Below are 17,192 nucleotides of genomic sequence, written 5' to 3'. Positions count from 1 at the left end.
GTCTGACATAGATAGCTACAGTTTCACCTGGATTTATCAACATAATCAGGAAGAGAAATTCAGCCGGCTACTACCAATGAGGTTTTTGTTTTATTTATTGAATAATAACAACTACCTTCTAAAGATTTCCTGAGGCTTAAATGAATTAGTTTTTATTTAGAATGTAGGATAATATGTGGCTCATGTATTATGTGAGCATTAGATTTTTTTAGGATGACTGTTCACCTTATCAACCTAGAAATAAAACACAAATAAATACCAGAGGGTCAGGAAGGACTATCCAGGGGTCCCATCTGACAGGCCTAAGATACTTCACTTAAGGAGAAACCTTAACCTTATATAATCAACTCACATGAAGCTGTTAGGTCAATTTCGCAGGAACCATTACCAAGGCTGTTGATAGCTGTGCACTGGTAATAACCTTTTTCAAAATTTGTCAGATTTCCAATAACCAAAATCCCGGTGTCTGGGTCTGTCAAAGCAGGAAATAAACTTCAAATCTCTTATGTGAGTACAAATCATGCCAGTAGAAGGTCTCACTACATGCCCACCCACTTCCCCACACTGGCCTCTCAAATCTTCAGAAGTCCAGAGTCCAATTAGACCCGTTGGGACTGTTCTAAATGTAGTCCATTTGGAGCCATACTTGTTTCCTCCATACCCACCCCACCTCTGAGCCAAAAATGAACCACCTTCTAGAAGCTGGAGGGAAGACCAGACCACAGTTAGTGGGGGACATAACTTTTTACCCCATCCCAAGGAAAACAGAAGATTGAGATCTATAGACAAGCAGCCAGCACACATGCTTCCGTGGAGCTGCTGAACGTTAGACTTACTGAAGCTTTCTTTCACTGGAATGATGTCTTTTCCCTCACGTTTGTACCAGTAGTATGCAGGAGCAGGTGTTCCAATCATAGAGAGGCAAGTGAGTGAAACAGGATGACCAGTTTCTGGTATTCCTTGAATACTACAAAAGGGCTTAGAAGGTTTGACTGTAAAGCAATGACAAAGAGTGAAAACTTTGCAGGATGAATGGCAGTCTGCAACAACTGCAGTCACTTCCTCAATTTCTGTTTGCATAATGTGTATTAAAAATCTCTGAAAACATAGTCTGACAATTTTCTGATTACACCACCAGGTGGGAGTAGAGCATTTCAAGAGCAAGGAAACTTCTAGTCACAAGGTCATTAAGATTCAAAGAGTGTTTCCTCTGTCTGCCTCCTCTCTAGATTCATAACCATGAATTTTCTCATGGTATCTTAAAATACACCTTTATTAAAACAGTCCAACATGAGCAAACACTAAATGACTAGGAACATAGTTTATGCTTTTAAAGGAAACTAGAACCCTTAATACATTGAGAGAACTGATTTATTTTTTGAAAACTGTCTTATTAATGCTTTATTTTTTTTCTTTCCCGTTATGAGTCATTTTCTTACAGATTCATTCCTCTTTGGGTGACATAAAACTGCAGGGTTTCAATTTGCTTATGTCCCTATTGATACGGAAAGCTCATTTTGAGTGTGTATGTTAGACAGTGCTGAAATCTTGATTCATTCTTCATTCAACGAGCATTTGTTGAGTGCCTTTTATGTCCCCAGCACTGGACAAAACCAAAAACTTGCTGGCTCATGGAGATACAGGCCAAAAACCAAACCAAACCCTTTAGTGCCATTAAGTGGATTCCGACTCATAGCAACCCTATAGGGAAAAGAACTTCCCCACAAGGTTTTCCTAGGCTGTAACCTTTATGGGAGCAGACTGCCACATCTTTCTCCCTTGGAGTAGCTGATGGTTTTGACCTGTCAACCCTTCATTTAGCAGCCAAGCACTTAACCACTGTGCCACCAAGTCTCCTTGGCACTGAACTCCATAAAAAAAAAAAAAAGGAAGGAAAAAAACCCCACAACCATCAAACTCACTGTCCTCAAGAAGTGGATTGCTACTCATGGGGACCCCTCCTTGGGTTTCTGAGGTGGTATTTCTATGGAAGTAGATTGCCCAGTCTTCCTTCTGAGGAGTGGCTGGTGGGTTTGAACTGCCAGCCTTCTGGTCAGTAGTCAAATGCCTTAGGCACTATGCTACCAGAGCTCCCAAGGAATTCAAAAGTTACTTTAACACTGTTCTGAAGTAGGGTGGGGAGAGTGATGAGTTGGTGAGATGAAGCTAAATAAAGAGCAGTAGAAGCCGTATCTTGACCTTTTAAGGTTAAGAATCTTAAAATAAGTGGTGAGAAGTTACAAGTGGTGAAAACTAAGATTAGTGAGGAGATTCAGATTCACGGTATTTCCTGTTGAGGAGGTTTGCTTTTATATTGACAGCAGGTTGAGAACCATGGAAGGATTTTACTTGGGAGAGTAATGATGGTCACTTTAAGGTTTTAAATAGACTCTGTGGGTACCTGAACCAAGGGAGAGAAGGAGACAGATTCAAGAAGTATAAAGGAATTAGCATCAACAGGACTATTGATCAAGTGGATATGGGGGATGAGGAAGAGGGTGGGACCAATGATAATTCTTGGGTATGTGATTTGGGCAGCTGGGTACATACGTAAGTCTTGTCATCCTGAGAAAAAGAACACAGGAGGAACTGGTTTTAGGGAAAGGGGCAAGGAGGAGGACAGGAAGATGATGTGGTCAAGTTTGGAACAAAGTGAGTTTGAGCTGCTTATAAGGAGCCCTGGCAGCACAATCGTTAAGTGCTCAGCTGCCAACCCAAAGGTTGGAGTTTCAAACCCACCCATGGCTCCATAAGAGAAAGACTTGGCCACCTACTTCCCTAAAGGCAGCTATAATATAGGGTTCAATATGAGTCAAAATCTACTCCACAATGCATAAGCTGCTGCTTATGAATCACTTCAGTGGAGAAGCCCTGTAGGAAGCTAGGAATTTGAATTTCCTCACTCATCTTACTTTTCACAGCTTCAGATAATGATCTGAATTTCCACACTTTTCAACTCATCCTCCTTATTTAGATATAAAACCCTCTCAAGGCTCCACTCAGGGGGCAGGAGTGCAGAGAAGGGAAGGACACAGAGAAGAGGTAACTATGAGGAGGAAGTGGGAAGGAAGCTGTTAAATTGTTGGAAACTGCAGTCAATGTCATGAGACAAAATGTGTATGAACCTCTGTATGGAAAATGAAATCACTCTGTAAACTTTCACCCAAATCACAATAAAAATTAAAAAACAAACAAAAACCCTCCCAAGGCTTATGTTTTCTAACTCTGGCTAGTTAGACTATAAATGCCTGCAGACTGCTCAGCTCTATAGCTCTTCTTACTTGGGATGCATGTTAAGGGCACAGCTCTGGGTCCACACACAATACTGGCTCAGCAACTTTAACCCTAGATGTCTTTAGGCAAGGTACCATTCCTAACCAAGCATCAGTTGCGGTGAACTGTCAAATGTGAACTAGAGATTATCTAACTTCCGGCTGATCCAATGATTAAATAATATATACAATGCCTTGCAGGAGAATTGCTATTGGCTGTGGGTAAGAATAATGCCTGCTGGCACATTTTGTAGACTGCAATTTGATTTTTGCTCTACCCAACCATCTCAGACTCTAACCAAACCCCTATACATATGAGTGAGAAGAGAGATGGATACAGCTGTAGCTCTTTTATGGAAATACTTCACTATCTGTATTTTTATTTTAACTAGGCCTCTTTTAATCAAAAGAAGTCTTTTCCTACTCAGCTCTTTATTTTCTGTTCCTTACCATTGATTTTGTGAGATGGGAGCAACTTGTTGGATTTGCTGACCCTAAACTAGGTTGTTTAACCACAAATCCATTACAATTGTTACTATATTCAGATATTGCCTTTTTTCCCCTTGAAAATTGCTTAAGATGAAGATTTTATAGTCTTTTCGGCTAAATACACCAATTTGAACAGAAAACCAAATGGGATTGGTTTCATCACAAAGTCAGACTTGGACTTGACCTAAATTATGGACAAAAACCTGAAATGACTTGCATTTACTTCTGAATCCAGAATCAAACCCAGATAGGCAATTTTATACTGAACATTTTTTTCCTTTTTCGTTTTTATTAACAAAACACTTAGTGAATCACTTTGAACCATATCCCAAACCTATATATTTTCTAAAACCACTGAGTCAGGATTGAATTGACATTCCATCCAGTTAAAATTTATAGTCAAACTTGGATGTTTTACTGGCAAAGCCATTGATCTACCATTTAGCTTTATTGCTTTCAACAGGATTGGAGAAGGAGGAGAAGACTTGCCTCAGAAAATAAATGAAAACACTTCATGTGTTCTCAAACATTCTCTAAATTAATCCTTTTCTTCTTATGTTCCAAATTACAGAAAGAAGGTGATGCTCATCCCAAATGCACACAAAATAGTGATTCCAACTTCTCTCTTGGTAATTTTCAGAGACTAATTTTCCAAAGTTGACGTACCTAATGGAAATCCCTCAAATGAATGGTTGTGCAAACTAACTACCTGGTCTTTTGTTCACGTCTGCCTTAGTTCATTACCGTTTCCCTCACCTAAATTGTACTCTGCCACCTCAGCCCCTCTTCTGCCTGACACACTCTTGAACATCTTGCAATTTGCACATTCAGTGCAAAAGTTGTCCAGTTCCCCTTGGGCAGCTTTCTCCTGTGCTCTCATAGCTCTTGTCTCCTACCTGTACTGTAAGCTTTCATGTTATATATCTGCCTCCTTCACTAACTCTGAAGGCTAAGTCACTATCGTTCCATCTCCATTGCCTAGCACAGTAACTGATACCTGTGTTCAGGGTTTGTTGAATTAATCCATGCCTGAACAAATGAATACATGGAATCAATTATCACTATGCAAAGAAATGCCTCTGAAAGGCTAGGGAGAGCCATCTTTAAGAAAATAGCAACACTTTCCCCTACCAGTGGCCTCCCTTACCTACCCACCCCACAACGGGCAAGCAAAATACACACTCATGTGCAACGGGATGTGCAAACTGCAAAAGTCTCTGCCAACTTTAGACAAAATTATCAGTCTCAAATTTTCCTGAAAAACCTAAATTTGTAGAATTTCTTTGTTCTTAGCACAATTAATAAAAATTAAATTTTTGAGAGCTCCCAGACAAAATGAAATCCACAGACCCTTTCTGCCTCTTGCCTTGCCTAGGTCCTAGATGCTGAAGAAAAAGCTATGACATAGTCATGGTAGTAAAAACCTGACCCAAAGACTCATGGGAAAGAGCAACTAGGAGAGGAAATGATCCTCAGCATCTTATGGAAGTTGATTTGGGATCCCCTGAACACTAGCCTGCTTGTCTACCTATCTCAATATTTCTAAGCCCGAAGATAAAGAGGCTTGGCCTATTTAGATTGTTTTAGATTGTTCCTGATCAGAAGAACACTCCAGAGCCAGGGGAAATTTGGAAAATCACTAGACCTGCATTTCTTTGACTGTTAAAACCAAACCCACTGCCACTGAGTCGATTCCTACTCATAGCAGATCCAGTTGGGTTTCCAAGGCTGTAAAAGTTTACAGAAGTAGATTGCCTTATCTTCCTCTCACAGAGCAGCTGGTGGGTTTGAACCACCAACTTTCAGGTTAGCATCGAAATGCCTTACCCACTATGCCACTAAAACTCCTTGAACATTAAAACCCCTTTAATCTCCACTATTACATTTGATCCTCATCACAAACCTGTAAATAAGACAGGGCAGGAATTACAACTTCATCTCACAATGGCCAGAGTCCAGCGGACTGACTTGCCTAAGGTAGCAGAATAAGCACTAGAACCCAGGTCTTTCAACTCCAAGCTTGGTGCTTTGGCATTATACACCACCATTTAGTTCCCATGTACATGAATAGACTTCCCAACTGGAACATAAACTCCTCTAAGAAATGATTTGCACGTATTTCTCGTCCTCCCTTGTATCCCAATGTTCAGCACAGGGATCAGTAAAATAAAAACATGATTGATTGAGCTACCTCACTTTTAGAAATTAACTTTTGGGTACTTTTCCCTCTTTTTCAGGTGGGTAGATGCAGTGGCAAACCTCATAGTAAATGTTAGCTAGTTCATTTTTTGGTGTCACCTGGGCGCTAAGTAGGGGAAGCTCTGGGTGGCGTAATGCCTAAGGCATTTGATTGCTAGCCAGAAGAAGGCTGACGGTTCGAACCTACCAGCCACTCCTCAGAAGGAAGATTGGGCAATCTACTTCCGTAGAGATACCAGCCTTGGAAACCCAAGGAGGGATCACTATGAGTCAAGTCAAATCGACTCAACGGTTTTCAGTTTGTTTTGGGTTTCGGTTTGGGTGGTAAGTCTGGACAGTTCTCCTAGATGTGTACCTTGTTGCCAATTGCTGCTTTTCCAAGCCACTCAATTGCTGTTTTGACCTTGTTCCTCTTTTCCTGTGTTGTACGCACTCAGCTCAAGAGGAGCAAAGACTAGATCAGTTCCATTTTTGGATTACTTAGAAACGGGAGTCCCTGGGCAGGAGTTCCTGAGTGGCACAAACATAATAACGACTGCTAATTGAATAGTTGGCAGTTCAAACCCTCCCATTGAAGATTCAAGAAGGTAGGCTTGGCCATCTGCTTCTGAAAGGTTTTGTCCTTAAAAACTCTAGGGGGTGCAGTTCTATGACACAAGGAGTTGCCATAAATTGCAATCGACTCATCGGCAGCTGGTTTGGTTTGGTTTAGAAGTGGAATAATCCTTAGCTCAATTGGTTAGTGGCTCAGGATTGGCAGTTCTTTCCCCCATCCCTTCAGTGCTTGCAGACAAAAGCTAAGCTACTGCTCTCTCACAGCTGGAGGTTGGAAGCAGCCCTGAAAAATAGCAGAAATTGTGAGCTCCTTAAGGGCAGAAACCACATCTCCCCATCTCGGTAAACCTCAAAGCTCCTGGGGCAAAGTAGGCACTCAATAAATAATGGCTGAATAAAGGAACTACTCCGAATTCATTTTAAGAGGAGGTAAAACTACCCAAGGTCACATATTGAATATTTGCATACAAAGAAATGAATTCTCAACACTGCCTTAAAGCATAGTCCTTTTTCCAAATAGCATTAGCATTTTTAAAAAAGGAGCCTCTTGGCTTTATTCAAAAGAGTAATTAAATGGTGAGAATTGTAGCAAGCTCAGGAGAGGTTTAGTGGAGGGTGGATGAAGGCCCTTTTGTTATCCCTTAAATTACACTAAGCTGATAGTTGTCCCCCAAGAAGGACTGCCTCTTAGTGGAAGTTTCCTCTGAAAGAGGGGCTAATGATCATTGAGTGAGACTATGGGTTGTACCATCTACTTTTATTCTGTCTTTCAGAGATAGGGATCCCTGGTCATCTGCTATTTATCACTTTGGCAGCCCTTTTGGTTTGGCAACTGTTTCAACATGTTTTATGAGTGATTTGGCATCTGGGTATGAGTTGGGCTGGTGGTATGGCCCTATTTCCCTGATAGTAAAACAAGCAGGGAGGTTATTTATCCCAGTGACTAAACTGGCACCATAACTCAATGCCCTGGCTCGTTCAATGTCCTAAGTTGCTCCAAGAAGAGAAAAGGCAGAAAAAGTGTCCATACCTAACACTCTGACGCTGAGGATGCCTTGGTTTTTGCCAACAAAGTCTGGAGGATTGTTAACATCACAGATGTAAATCCCGGTATCTGCTGGTTGCATATTAGAAATGGTGATAGATGCATTACCCGGTTGGGAGGACCCTACGATACGATCTTTAAATCGCCCAATAGCTGCAGCTTGTCCACCTTCAGAGTAGTAAATCTAGGACAGAAAAAAATAACAGTTGCATGAAATGAGAATTCAAGAATGCCCAGAGCTAGGATATTTTAAAACAAATAAAAACCTCACTGCCCTCAAGTCAATACCGACTCATAGCGATCCCCATTGGGTTTCTGAGGCTGTAAATCTTTATGTAAGTAGGTTGCCTGTTCTTCCTTCCACAGGGCAGCTGGTGGGTTTGAACCACCAACCTTCTGGTTGGCAGTCAAATGTCTTAGGCACTATACCACTAGAGCTCCTTGGAGTTAGGAAAAGCTACCTGAAAAGCCCCCTCTATTCCACTGGAAGCAGGGCCTGGTGGCAACTAGTTCTCAACTCAGTGGAGCCCTTTCATTTTCTCACAGTTGCTCACTGTCATTACCTCATATATACCTCAAAATACCACCTCTGAGATGTCACAGGGTAGGGATGGTTATGCATATCTTACAGATGAGCAGACAGCCGGAGTTTCTTTCTTTTTTTTTTTTTTTTTTTTTTTTACTACTTTATAAGCTTTTCTTGATTTGAGATTATCTTACCCAGTGGGACTATCTGGTTGCTCTAAAAGTTAGAGTGTTTATTCCCATTTTGTACACACATATTTCTTTGGATAAGGAAATGGGTTCATTCTTTCTGTTTGTTATAAGAGTAATATTTAAAGAGACGAAAGCCCCCTGAAAAACCATCTGGGTCCCATCCACTTATAGTTGTGTTGTGAGGACGAAACAAAGTAATTTAGTTAAAAAAAAAAAAAAAAAGGAGGAGGAAAGAAACAAATCTCCACGACCCCGTGTGTCAGAGTGGAACTGTGCTCCACGCCATTTTCTCTGGCTGACTTCAGAAGCTGATTGTCAGCCTTTTCTTCCAAGCTGCCTCTGGGTGGACTTAAAACTCCAATCTTTTGATTAGCAGCTGTTTGTACCACCTGGTAAATGCTTACTTAGTGGTAGCTGCTATTTTTCTCCCCACATGGCTGGAGTCAGAACTGGAATTATATTATTTAGATAAATAAGAAAACTCAGACCCAGAGACATTAAATGACTTGTCCAAAGCCATAGGAATTCATTTCTTATTATTTTAATTTACTAGCTTGAGAAAGGCCTGGAGTCTAGTTCCACCTCCATTCAAGAACACGGATACTCAGATCATAACGACAATTGTGGGAGCAGCATAGTGTGGTGGAAAGACACCTGGCCTAGGAGTCAGATGATCTGGGTTTTAGCCTCATCTCTGCCTCTAACTGTGACACAGCCAGAGGAGGTAGCCTCTAGTCATGTCTCCATAGCAACATGCTTTGTGACAAGAAACAAGTTATTTAATATCTGCAACCTTTGGTTTGTACACCCGAAAATGAGAAGCCAGAGCAGTGGTCTGTGAAGTATGAATATACATTCTCCAAGTAAACACAAACTGAGTTTAAGGGTACCTCCACGAAAATTTTAAAAGTTTAATGCATATTAGAAAGAGACAGATCTAGCACATCAAACCTGTGTAAGGTAGATACTGTTAAGATTTAAAAAAAAAATACTTCTAAGTCGATTTTACGAAAATTAGTTAAATCCACTAGACTAGGGTAAATCTGAAACAACAAACTTTTCCCCAGATAGATCTTGTTTAACGTAACAAACTCAAAAGCCAGTATTAAGTCAAGGTATTCAATTTAGAGAACATTGAGTAATAGTGAAAGTGATAAAAATTTTGACAAAAAAAATCAATGAAGATGATACATGAATGACTGAAGCTTGGGACTCACTGAAACTAAGTAATCCTTTAAGTCCTTTCATAATACACATATTCTATGTACATACTTTATTGTTGTTGTTGTTATTTGCCATCGGGTCGGCCCCGACTCATAGTGACCCCTCCTTGGGTTTCTGAGGCAGTATCACCACGGAAGTAGGATGGCCCAACCTTCCTTCCGAGAAGTGGCTGGTGGGTTTGAACCTCCAGCCTTCTGGTGAGCTGTCAAGTGCCTTAGGCACTATGCTACCAGAGCTCCTACATACTTTATTAGTTTCATATAAATGTGCGTAATTTGAGTGATTATTGTTTATTATTCAATAAACTGATATGGCCCTAATCCAGTGGATCTAATTAATATTTTCATGAAAGCTCTTGTAGGGACTTTAAGGTTTATTTAATTCACTGCCCTCACTTTATAGAAGATACTATGGCCCAGAAAGAAAAAAAAAGACACATACACAAAATTAACAGTTAGGACAAGTTGTTCTTTCTTTCAATAGACCAATGAAAGAGGTAAGGCAATCAGAAAACCAAAAGATCATGTCTAGATGAATTTAAATGTATTCTCCTTCAAGCAGAAGGTCAATCTATTTTTAAACTAAGGCAGAAAGGTAGATTTTTAATGGAAAACTCCAAGTCTGTTTAAGGAAAAAGCAACTTGTTTCTTACCTCTGCTGTTTCTAACATCAACTTGCTTGATTTCTTGCCCTAAGGCATCCATTTAGAATTCATCTATTCACACCTATTGAAACCACAAGCTCTTGCCCCTGAGGGATTGTGTTTGACTTAACTAACCCAAAAGCCAGTATTGTTGTTGTTGTTGTTGTTATGTGCCGCCAAGTCGGCCGACTCCTTGGGTTTCCGAGGCAGTATCACTACGGAAGTAGGATTGCCCAACCTTCCTTCCGAGGAGTGGCTGGTGGTTTTGAACCGCCAGCCGTCTGGTTAGCAGGCAAGTGTCTTAGCCACTATGCTACCAAAAGCCAGTATTACAGTATTATTAACTCAAGGTACATGAATAGGACAGGAGGAGGCACAACTCCTTAAAGATCTCTGGCCTTCATTTGAGTTGACACAAAATCCAGCTTTCAATTTCACTACCCAATACCAAACTTCTTGTTGTTATTTGACATGAAGTCAGACCCAATTCATAGCAACCCCTCCTTGGGTTTCCGAGGCAGTATAACTATGGAAGTAGATTGCTCAACCTTTCTTCCGAGAAGTGGCTGGTGGGTTTGAACTGCCAGCCTTCTGGGTAGCAGTCAAGTGCCTTAGCCACTACACTACCAGAGCTCCTACACCAAACTTATTTACCTCCTAAGAGAAACTTGAGGTCCTGTTGACTCTTACCTGCAATACAGACATCAGTCCATCAGAAAAGCCCTTTGAAACTAGGTATCTGGCCGCTTCCCCTGCTCTCAGGAAAACTGGGGAGAGGGCAACTCAGGTATGCTAATGCTTGATGACATCACAACGAGACACAGCACCCAGCCCTACCTAAGGCCCACAGTAAATCCCAGAGGATTTAAAGAACCTTGTTTCTGCAGAGGCGACTAACAGAGTGGGTTTTAAGCTGGGACTAGGACAAGGATGGGCTCAGGTATAGCAAGGATCACGAGGCTGGCACAGGACCAGGCAGTGTTTCGTTCTGCTCTGCAAAGGGTCACTGTGAGTCTGAGATGACTTGACAGCACCTAACTACAGCAACAACAGGACAAGGAATAAGGTCAATGGCAAAGTCTCATAGCTGGGCATGAATCAAGGTGAAATGAGCAAATAAGCTTAAGGCTCAGGAGCCTTACCTATGGAAAGACCCTTTTCCACCCTAGCTCCCCACACTGTAGTCTAATCTTTGCCCTCTCGGAAATGATATCAGGGATAGGAATGGGAACGAGGAAGAATGACACTGGAAACCTGAAAGGGGAAGACAGCTTAAGGACGCTGTGTAAAAAAGAAAATTCCCAGGGCTAGACAGAATTCACACACACAGATGGAGGGACTTTCTGTCAGGCGAAGTTCACACTGTCACACTGTCCTTGCCAAAGAAAAAAAAAATTTCCCTGAAACTGCTTATCTAATCACACAGGAAAGACTGCAACTTGGTTCCATTTTCCACAAAACAGTAATTCCTTTAAAAAAAAATCAAAGCAAAACAATGGCCGAGGCCAGGTTCATGATCCTACGTGGCTTGTACATTTTTCAAAGAAAGAACATTGTCAATTTAATGATCAAAGCAATTGAGAGACAGGAAAATTTATAAATGTTCAACAAGCCACATCCTTTGGTAGGCAAGGTCCTGCTTTAAGAAAATCCATCCAAGTGTTCCTTTAAGTGGTACTTGTTAATTTTTTACCCACTTGCCACTTTTGTTCATTTTTTACCCACTTGCCCTTTGTGGCTGTGCCCCAATATCCTCCATGGAACACCACCCATTCCTTCCCTTCTAGCTTCTTGCTTGAGAGGCCTAGCTGTGTGTGTGAGGGGGTTTCGGGGGGGGGTGCAGAATTTTCTTTGGACTGAACTTGTAGGCTGGGATTGCACATCGAAGAAATAGAACATCAAAAGGAAGACTCCTGCCTAACACACCACTCTTAACAGCCTGCCATTAGCCTAAGAGTTCCACCATTTAAGTTGCTACTTTTGGTGAAGCTATAGAGAATCCCTGCTTTAATGCATTCCTTTGTAAACGAACAAAATAAGTTATCACTAGTCCCTAACACTTTACCTTGAGATTAAATTATCAGATTTAGCAAGAGTAGATACCTGAGTGAATGGGACACAGTATAGATAAACTTTGAAGGGGGTAGCATGGGAAGGGAAGATAATGTCATACTTCTCAATGAAGGTGATACTGATCTTTTGGACAGACAATTCTTTGTTGTGTGGTTCTGTCTTATGTATTGCAGTACATGTACCATGTGTATCCTGTACCCATTACTGTGAGTTGATTGTGACTCATAGCAACCCTATAGAACAGAGTAGGACTGCCCCATAGGGTTTCTAGGGCTATAATATTTACAGAAGCAGACTGCCTCATCTTTCTTCTGTGGAGTAGCTGGTAGATTCGAACCACTGTCCTTTTGTACAGTAGCCAAATGCTTTAACCACTGCACCACGAGGACTCCTTAGCACATGTAACTACCATCCACTAACTGTCACTAGTGACTCCCAGTCATAACAATCAAACCAACACCCCTTGTCATAATTTCAAGTGTCCCCAAGGAGGTGGCATCTCCCCTCCCTCATTTGACAAACATTTTATATGCTACCTGTAAAAGGACAAGCCAGGGTGGAAGTCTGAGCAGAGAGAAAACATGACACCACTAGGTTCTGGGAAAGAAGTTGTCCAAGCTGTGTGTGTGGGGGACATGACAATAGCAAAGGATCTCTTCCACTATGGATATCTTAGAAGAATAAATAGCATCTAAGCAAGGCCAGTGCCTGGTTCTATTAATGGGCAGCTGAGGGCTCTGTGATTTGACCAGTGCAAGGCTGAGTGCAACTGGAGGCCATCAGTGGGACCAGAGGGGCACCAGACCCACCCAAAACATCCATGCTAGCTCATCCTGGAACCCAGAGTTTCCAGCTGAGTCCTTCCTGAGGGACTGACCATCTGAAGTTGTTGGTGTTTCCTGGGAAGAGGACTCCTCTGAGAGGAAGATCATGCTAATGAATATCCTGGCCATGAGACTTGTAGGGAATGTCTGTGGTCTCCACTCCCCAAAGGACTCCCTTGGCTGGGATTGTCCGTAAGATATAGCATCCTCCTCTAGGTATCAAGAAAAATCAGACCTTGGACTCCATTTCTGCTTAACACGACAATTTTGGGGAAGAGAAGAAGATGGCCTATGACAGGGATTGGCCACTGCCCTGCTCAGGGCAGCATTAGGGCCCTGAACCTTTTGAAGGAGCCTGAAAAGAGTTCCAGACATGGATGTGAGAAGGCAAACTCATTAAAGTCCCAGTTTTGGCAGGGTTTTAGCTTGATCTGGATTGTTGCCAAACTCAGACCTTCCCATCCCACCCTCAAATTTAGTGCCATTGTCTTAGAGACCCTAGTAGTACACCAATAGGGATCTAGTAGTACACCAACAGTTGTTCTTACCTGAGAGGTCCAGCTACATCTTCCCCGAGCGTCTCTTGCATGCGCCATTTTTAGACACTGACTGACTGCCTTTTCCTCCATACCCTCAGTATTGAGGCACGAGCTGTGCTGTGTTTGAGCAGAAATGGGTGGATCTGAGAGCCAAGTGCTATATGGTATATTGCCACATCAAACCGGGAGGAGTTGAACTAAATTACTCAGTGGTCAGTCTGGCAACATTTTACTCCCACATAAACCACAGAATTGTCTCATAGCACAATAGTCTCTTTCTAGCATCCCCAAAATGTCCTACTAGCAGTCTCTACATTAACATACAAGGGGTTTTGCAGAAGTTTGAATGCATGGAAGTGCTCAGAGGAGACAAACTAGAAATGGAGGCCAAATTCCTTTTGAAAACTGTCATCTCAACCAAGGGTGTCTGTCCAGGAGTTCCATACAGGATGATGACTAGGCAGAGAAGGGGCCTGGCATGTTCCCCTAGCCACAGGCTCATGCAGACAAGGGTATAGGGTGGGGTGGCAGGATATCCCCTAAAAGTGGCTCAGCTACACTAAGTGTACTCTGTTGGACTGAGTTCCCCAGTCCATGACAAGTCTCTGGTCCACCAGGGGTATGGAGGGATAGGGATTGTGCAAACTCATCATTTTGTGAGTAAAAACCAACAACCAAACTCACTGCCATAGAGTCAGGTCCGACTCATAGCGACCCCTCCTTGGGTTTTTCAAGGTGGTATCACTACAGAAGTTGATTGCCCAACCTTCTCTCCCAGGAGTGGCTGGTGGGTTTGAACTGCCAGACTTCTGGTTAGCAAATGCCTTAGGCACTATGCCACCAGAGCTTTCGTTTCTGTGAGTAGTGATGCTAATAATAATAATAGCTCACATTCATTGGCTGCTTACTACGGAAAAGGCTTCTAAGTGCTTGACAAGCATCATCTCATTTAATCTTCACAGTAAAACTATGATGGGTCAAAAGTCACATTTTACAGATGAGAAAATAGAACCGTGAAAGACTGACTTTTCTGAGCAAGTAAGTGGCAGAGCAAGGAAAACTAACACCAATCAGGAGGCTTCCTGTGGGGGTCCAAATCATCCGGCAAAGCAGAGAGAAGCACAGGCCTGGAACATATGGAGTGAAGGGAAGGGGAGCAGTTCCAGTTCTCTTGCAGTAGAGACCTAAAGATGGTTGTAATGGGAATTTGACTGGGGCAAGCTAAAGCAAGACTGGAGTAGAGTAGGAGGAGAAGTTTAGCACAATTTGTGGGGGTGGTTTTCACTGTACTCTAAGCCAAGAGCTGGCTCTACTTTACCTTGTCCCCTATGCTGCCAAGCCGGGGACATAATTCAGGTCTCAGGCACCTGGAGGAGTATCTGAAATGTTTTAAATCAAGGAGCATGTTCTCACTGGTCCAGCAGCTCAGTGCTGATTTCTTCCTTGATTTCGACATTCCAAAAGAACAAATACTTAAGTTACTTGCCCCACCTGGACCTGACATTTGGAGAATAAGGCAAATGGCAAGTAAATAAGCTGTTCAATAAATAGCTATTTGTTAATAGAATTATTTTTTAAAGTGCTTCTAAGAGACATCCTGAGCTCAAGCCATACTGAGTTCAATCACCTACACCTTCTTCATCTGCATCTCCAGATCTAGAAAAAGCTCACTGCTGCTCACGAGATCCTCTGGCCCTACAGCTCCCAGATCCTCATCAACTACACAGTTGGAGAGAGGCAGTCTTATTCATTCCAGTGTCAGAGGAGACATAAGGAAGTATCTGTGTTTTTGAAGTCACCCTGGCCTAGCCTAGCCTCCAGGCAGTTGACAACAGCTTGATGTGAGTACTAAGCACAAAAAAAAAATCTCAAAATATGTTGGCAGGGTCTCTCTAAATTCAGCCCTTCCTGGCAAAATGAGGGCTTCAAACCTAGAGATAATAAAGATGCTGAGAAATGAATCAGGAAATTGAGTGTGAAAGGGAGAAAGAGTGTGTGAGCATTGTCATTCACAATCTAACAGAGCAGCCTCCAAAGGGAAGGGTTGATTTCTTCTTGACTTCAACAGGCAAGGTCTTCTGTCAGGGTATTTTGGTTGACAGAAATAGGTAGAATTACTACTGCTGCTGCTATTGATGAGGAAGAGGAGGAGAATAACAATGAAAATAGTAATAGCAGTGTTTACAAGGGAGAAAACATAGAGGGCTTTATATTTTTTCCAAATGTTTTCACATACAGTATGTCAGTTGAAAGTCCACGAACAATGTAGGAGAGTATTACTGTACTACCATATTTTAAAGAAAAGCACAGAGAGATTCAGGTATTTGTCCAAGGTAAGCAGAACTGAGAAAAATTGTTTAACTTCGACTAGAAGGTGGTGGTATTGATGGGATCGGATCTCCTCCACAGTGCTTCCTGCTAAATGAGGGTTTAGGACTTCTGGCAAAGAGAGGACCCAGTGCTCCCAGGGGGCCAGTAACACAGTGAAAAGACACTAGCTAAGATGTGGCTCCTGCAAGCCAACACCCTTCTCTCCACTTCTGCTCCTGGGTCTCCCCAGCCCACTCAACATGCTCTCCCCTCTATCTTTCTACAAACTAAAACCCTTCCTTTCCTTCAAGCCCAACTCATCTGCATTCAACTATTCCAAACCACATTGATTTGTCTCTTCTCTTACCACCCTGTTTGGACCATAGATTCTTTTGAATTTGCAAGGAATTTGTGCAGGGATGCATATACATGAGTCACACACATATGCACACACACTTTTGAGTACACAATTTGAGTAATTGGGCTAATTTAAAGAAGGAATTACCCTCAAAGCCAGATGAAGAAAATCTGGGAAGTAGGCAGCTTATATGGGGAATCCTCCTCCTCCTCCTTTGACTTTTTCATCCATCCTCCTGTAGGAACTTCCTCTTCCAGATGCTATGCCTACCTATCCTAACCTGCATCTTTCTAGCTTCATGCTGCCCTTGATTATACAGGGTTTGTCCCTGCCATGGCCCTTCTCCACCAATCTGTGCAGTCTAATTCTACCAGGAATCAGTTTGGCATGGAGAACTGGCTCACTTGACAGGCAGACCCCTGATATTAAGCTTGACAGAGACCTGTAGGTCAATTAGGACATGTACCTGAACTGGGGTCTTCTGTAAATAATCAAGAAGGTATTTTGGGGAAAAGTATTTTCAGAGCTACTGCTCATTTCATCTATGAGGTTTATTCTTGTCCACTATGAAGACATGATATACTTGATGTTGACTGACACAGAATTGAGATAATGGACTATAACTAAATATGAAGAGAAAACAAAGTCCAAACCACTAAGATGATGGTCCTCCCTAAACCACTCTCTTCAAACTCTTTTTATCTGAGATTGTGCCATTGTTATCACCGATCTACTATTCTTTCAGACATTGACCCAACAATTTCCAGTTAGAACTACCAAAAGTAAACAGTTCGAGAAAAGAGTCCTTACGGAAACAGGCTGCAACTCCTTACGGAAGAAAGACCACTGGATGACAAGCTTCTCCAGGGAGGTCACAGTAGTGGTGTAGGTGCAGATGAGAGTGGCATCACATCCAATAGTCACATTCACGACACTATCTGGGA

General features: G+C 42.1%; 1 protein-coding gene across 1 annotated transcript in view; it reads right to left on the bottom strand.

Annotated features, from left to right (window-relative positions):
• The window catches only part of VSIG1 (V-set and immunoglobulin domain containing 1), a 52,251-nt gene that overhangs the window by 4,368 nt on the left and 30,691 nt on the right, over positions 1–17,192 (bottom strand). The window contains 5 exon segments of the mRNA XM_007952433.2: positions 353–472; positions 837–992; positions 7,546–7,744; positions 13,590–13,697; positions 17,059–17,186. Of these exon segments, the coding sequence (XP_007950624.2) occupies positions 353–472; positions 837–992; positions 7,546–7,744; positions 13,590–13,697; positions 17,059–17,186 (711 nt within the window).

The sequence above is a fragment of the Orycteropus afer genome, unplaced genomic scaffold (assembly GCF_000298275.1).
Source record: "Orycteropus afer afer isolate SDZICR_OR568_19922 unplaced genomic scaffold, OryAfe1.0 scaffold00336, whole genome shotgun sequence".
Taxonomy (NCBI): Eukaryota; Metazoa; Chordata; class Mammalia; order Tubulidentata; family Orycteropodidae; genus Orycteropus; species Orycteropus afer.
The sequence above is the reverse complement of the archived record's forward strand: the minus strand, read 5'-3'. Positions and strand labels throughout refer to the sequence as shown.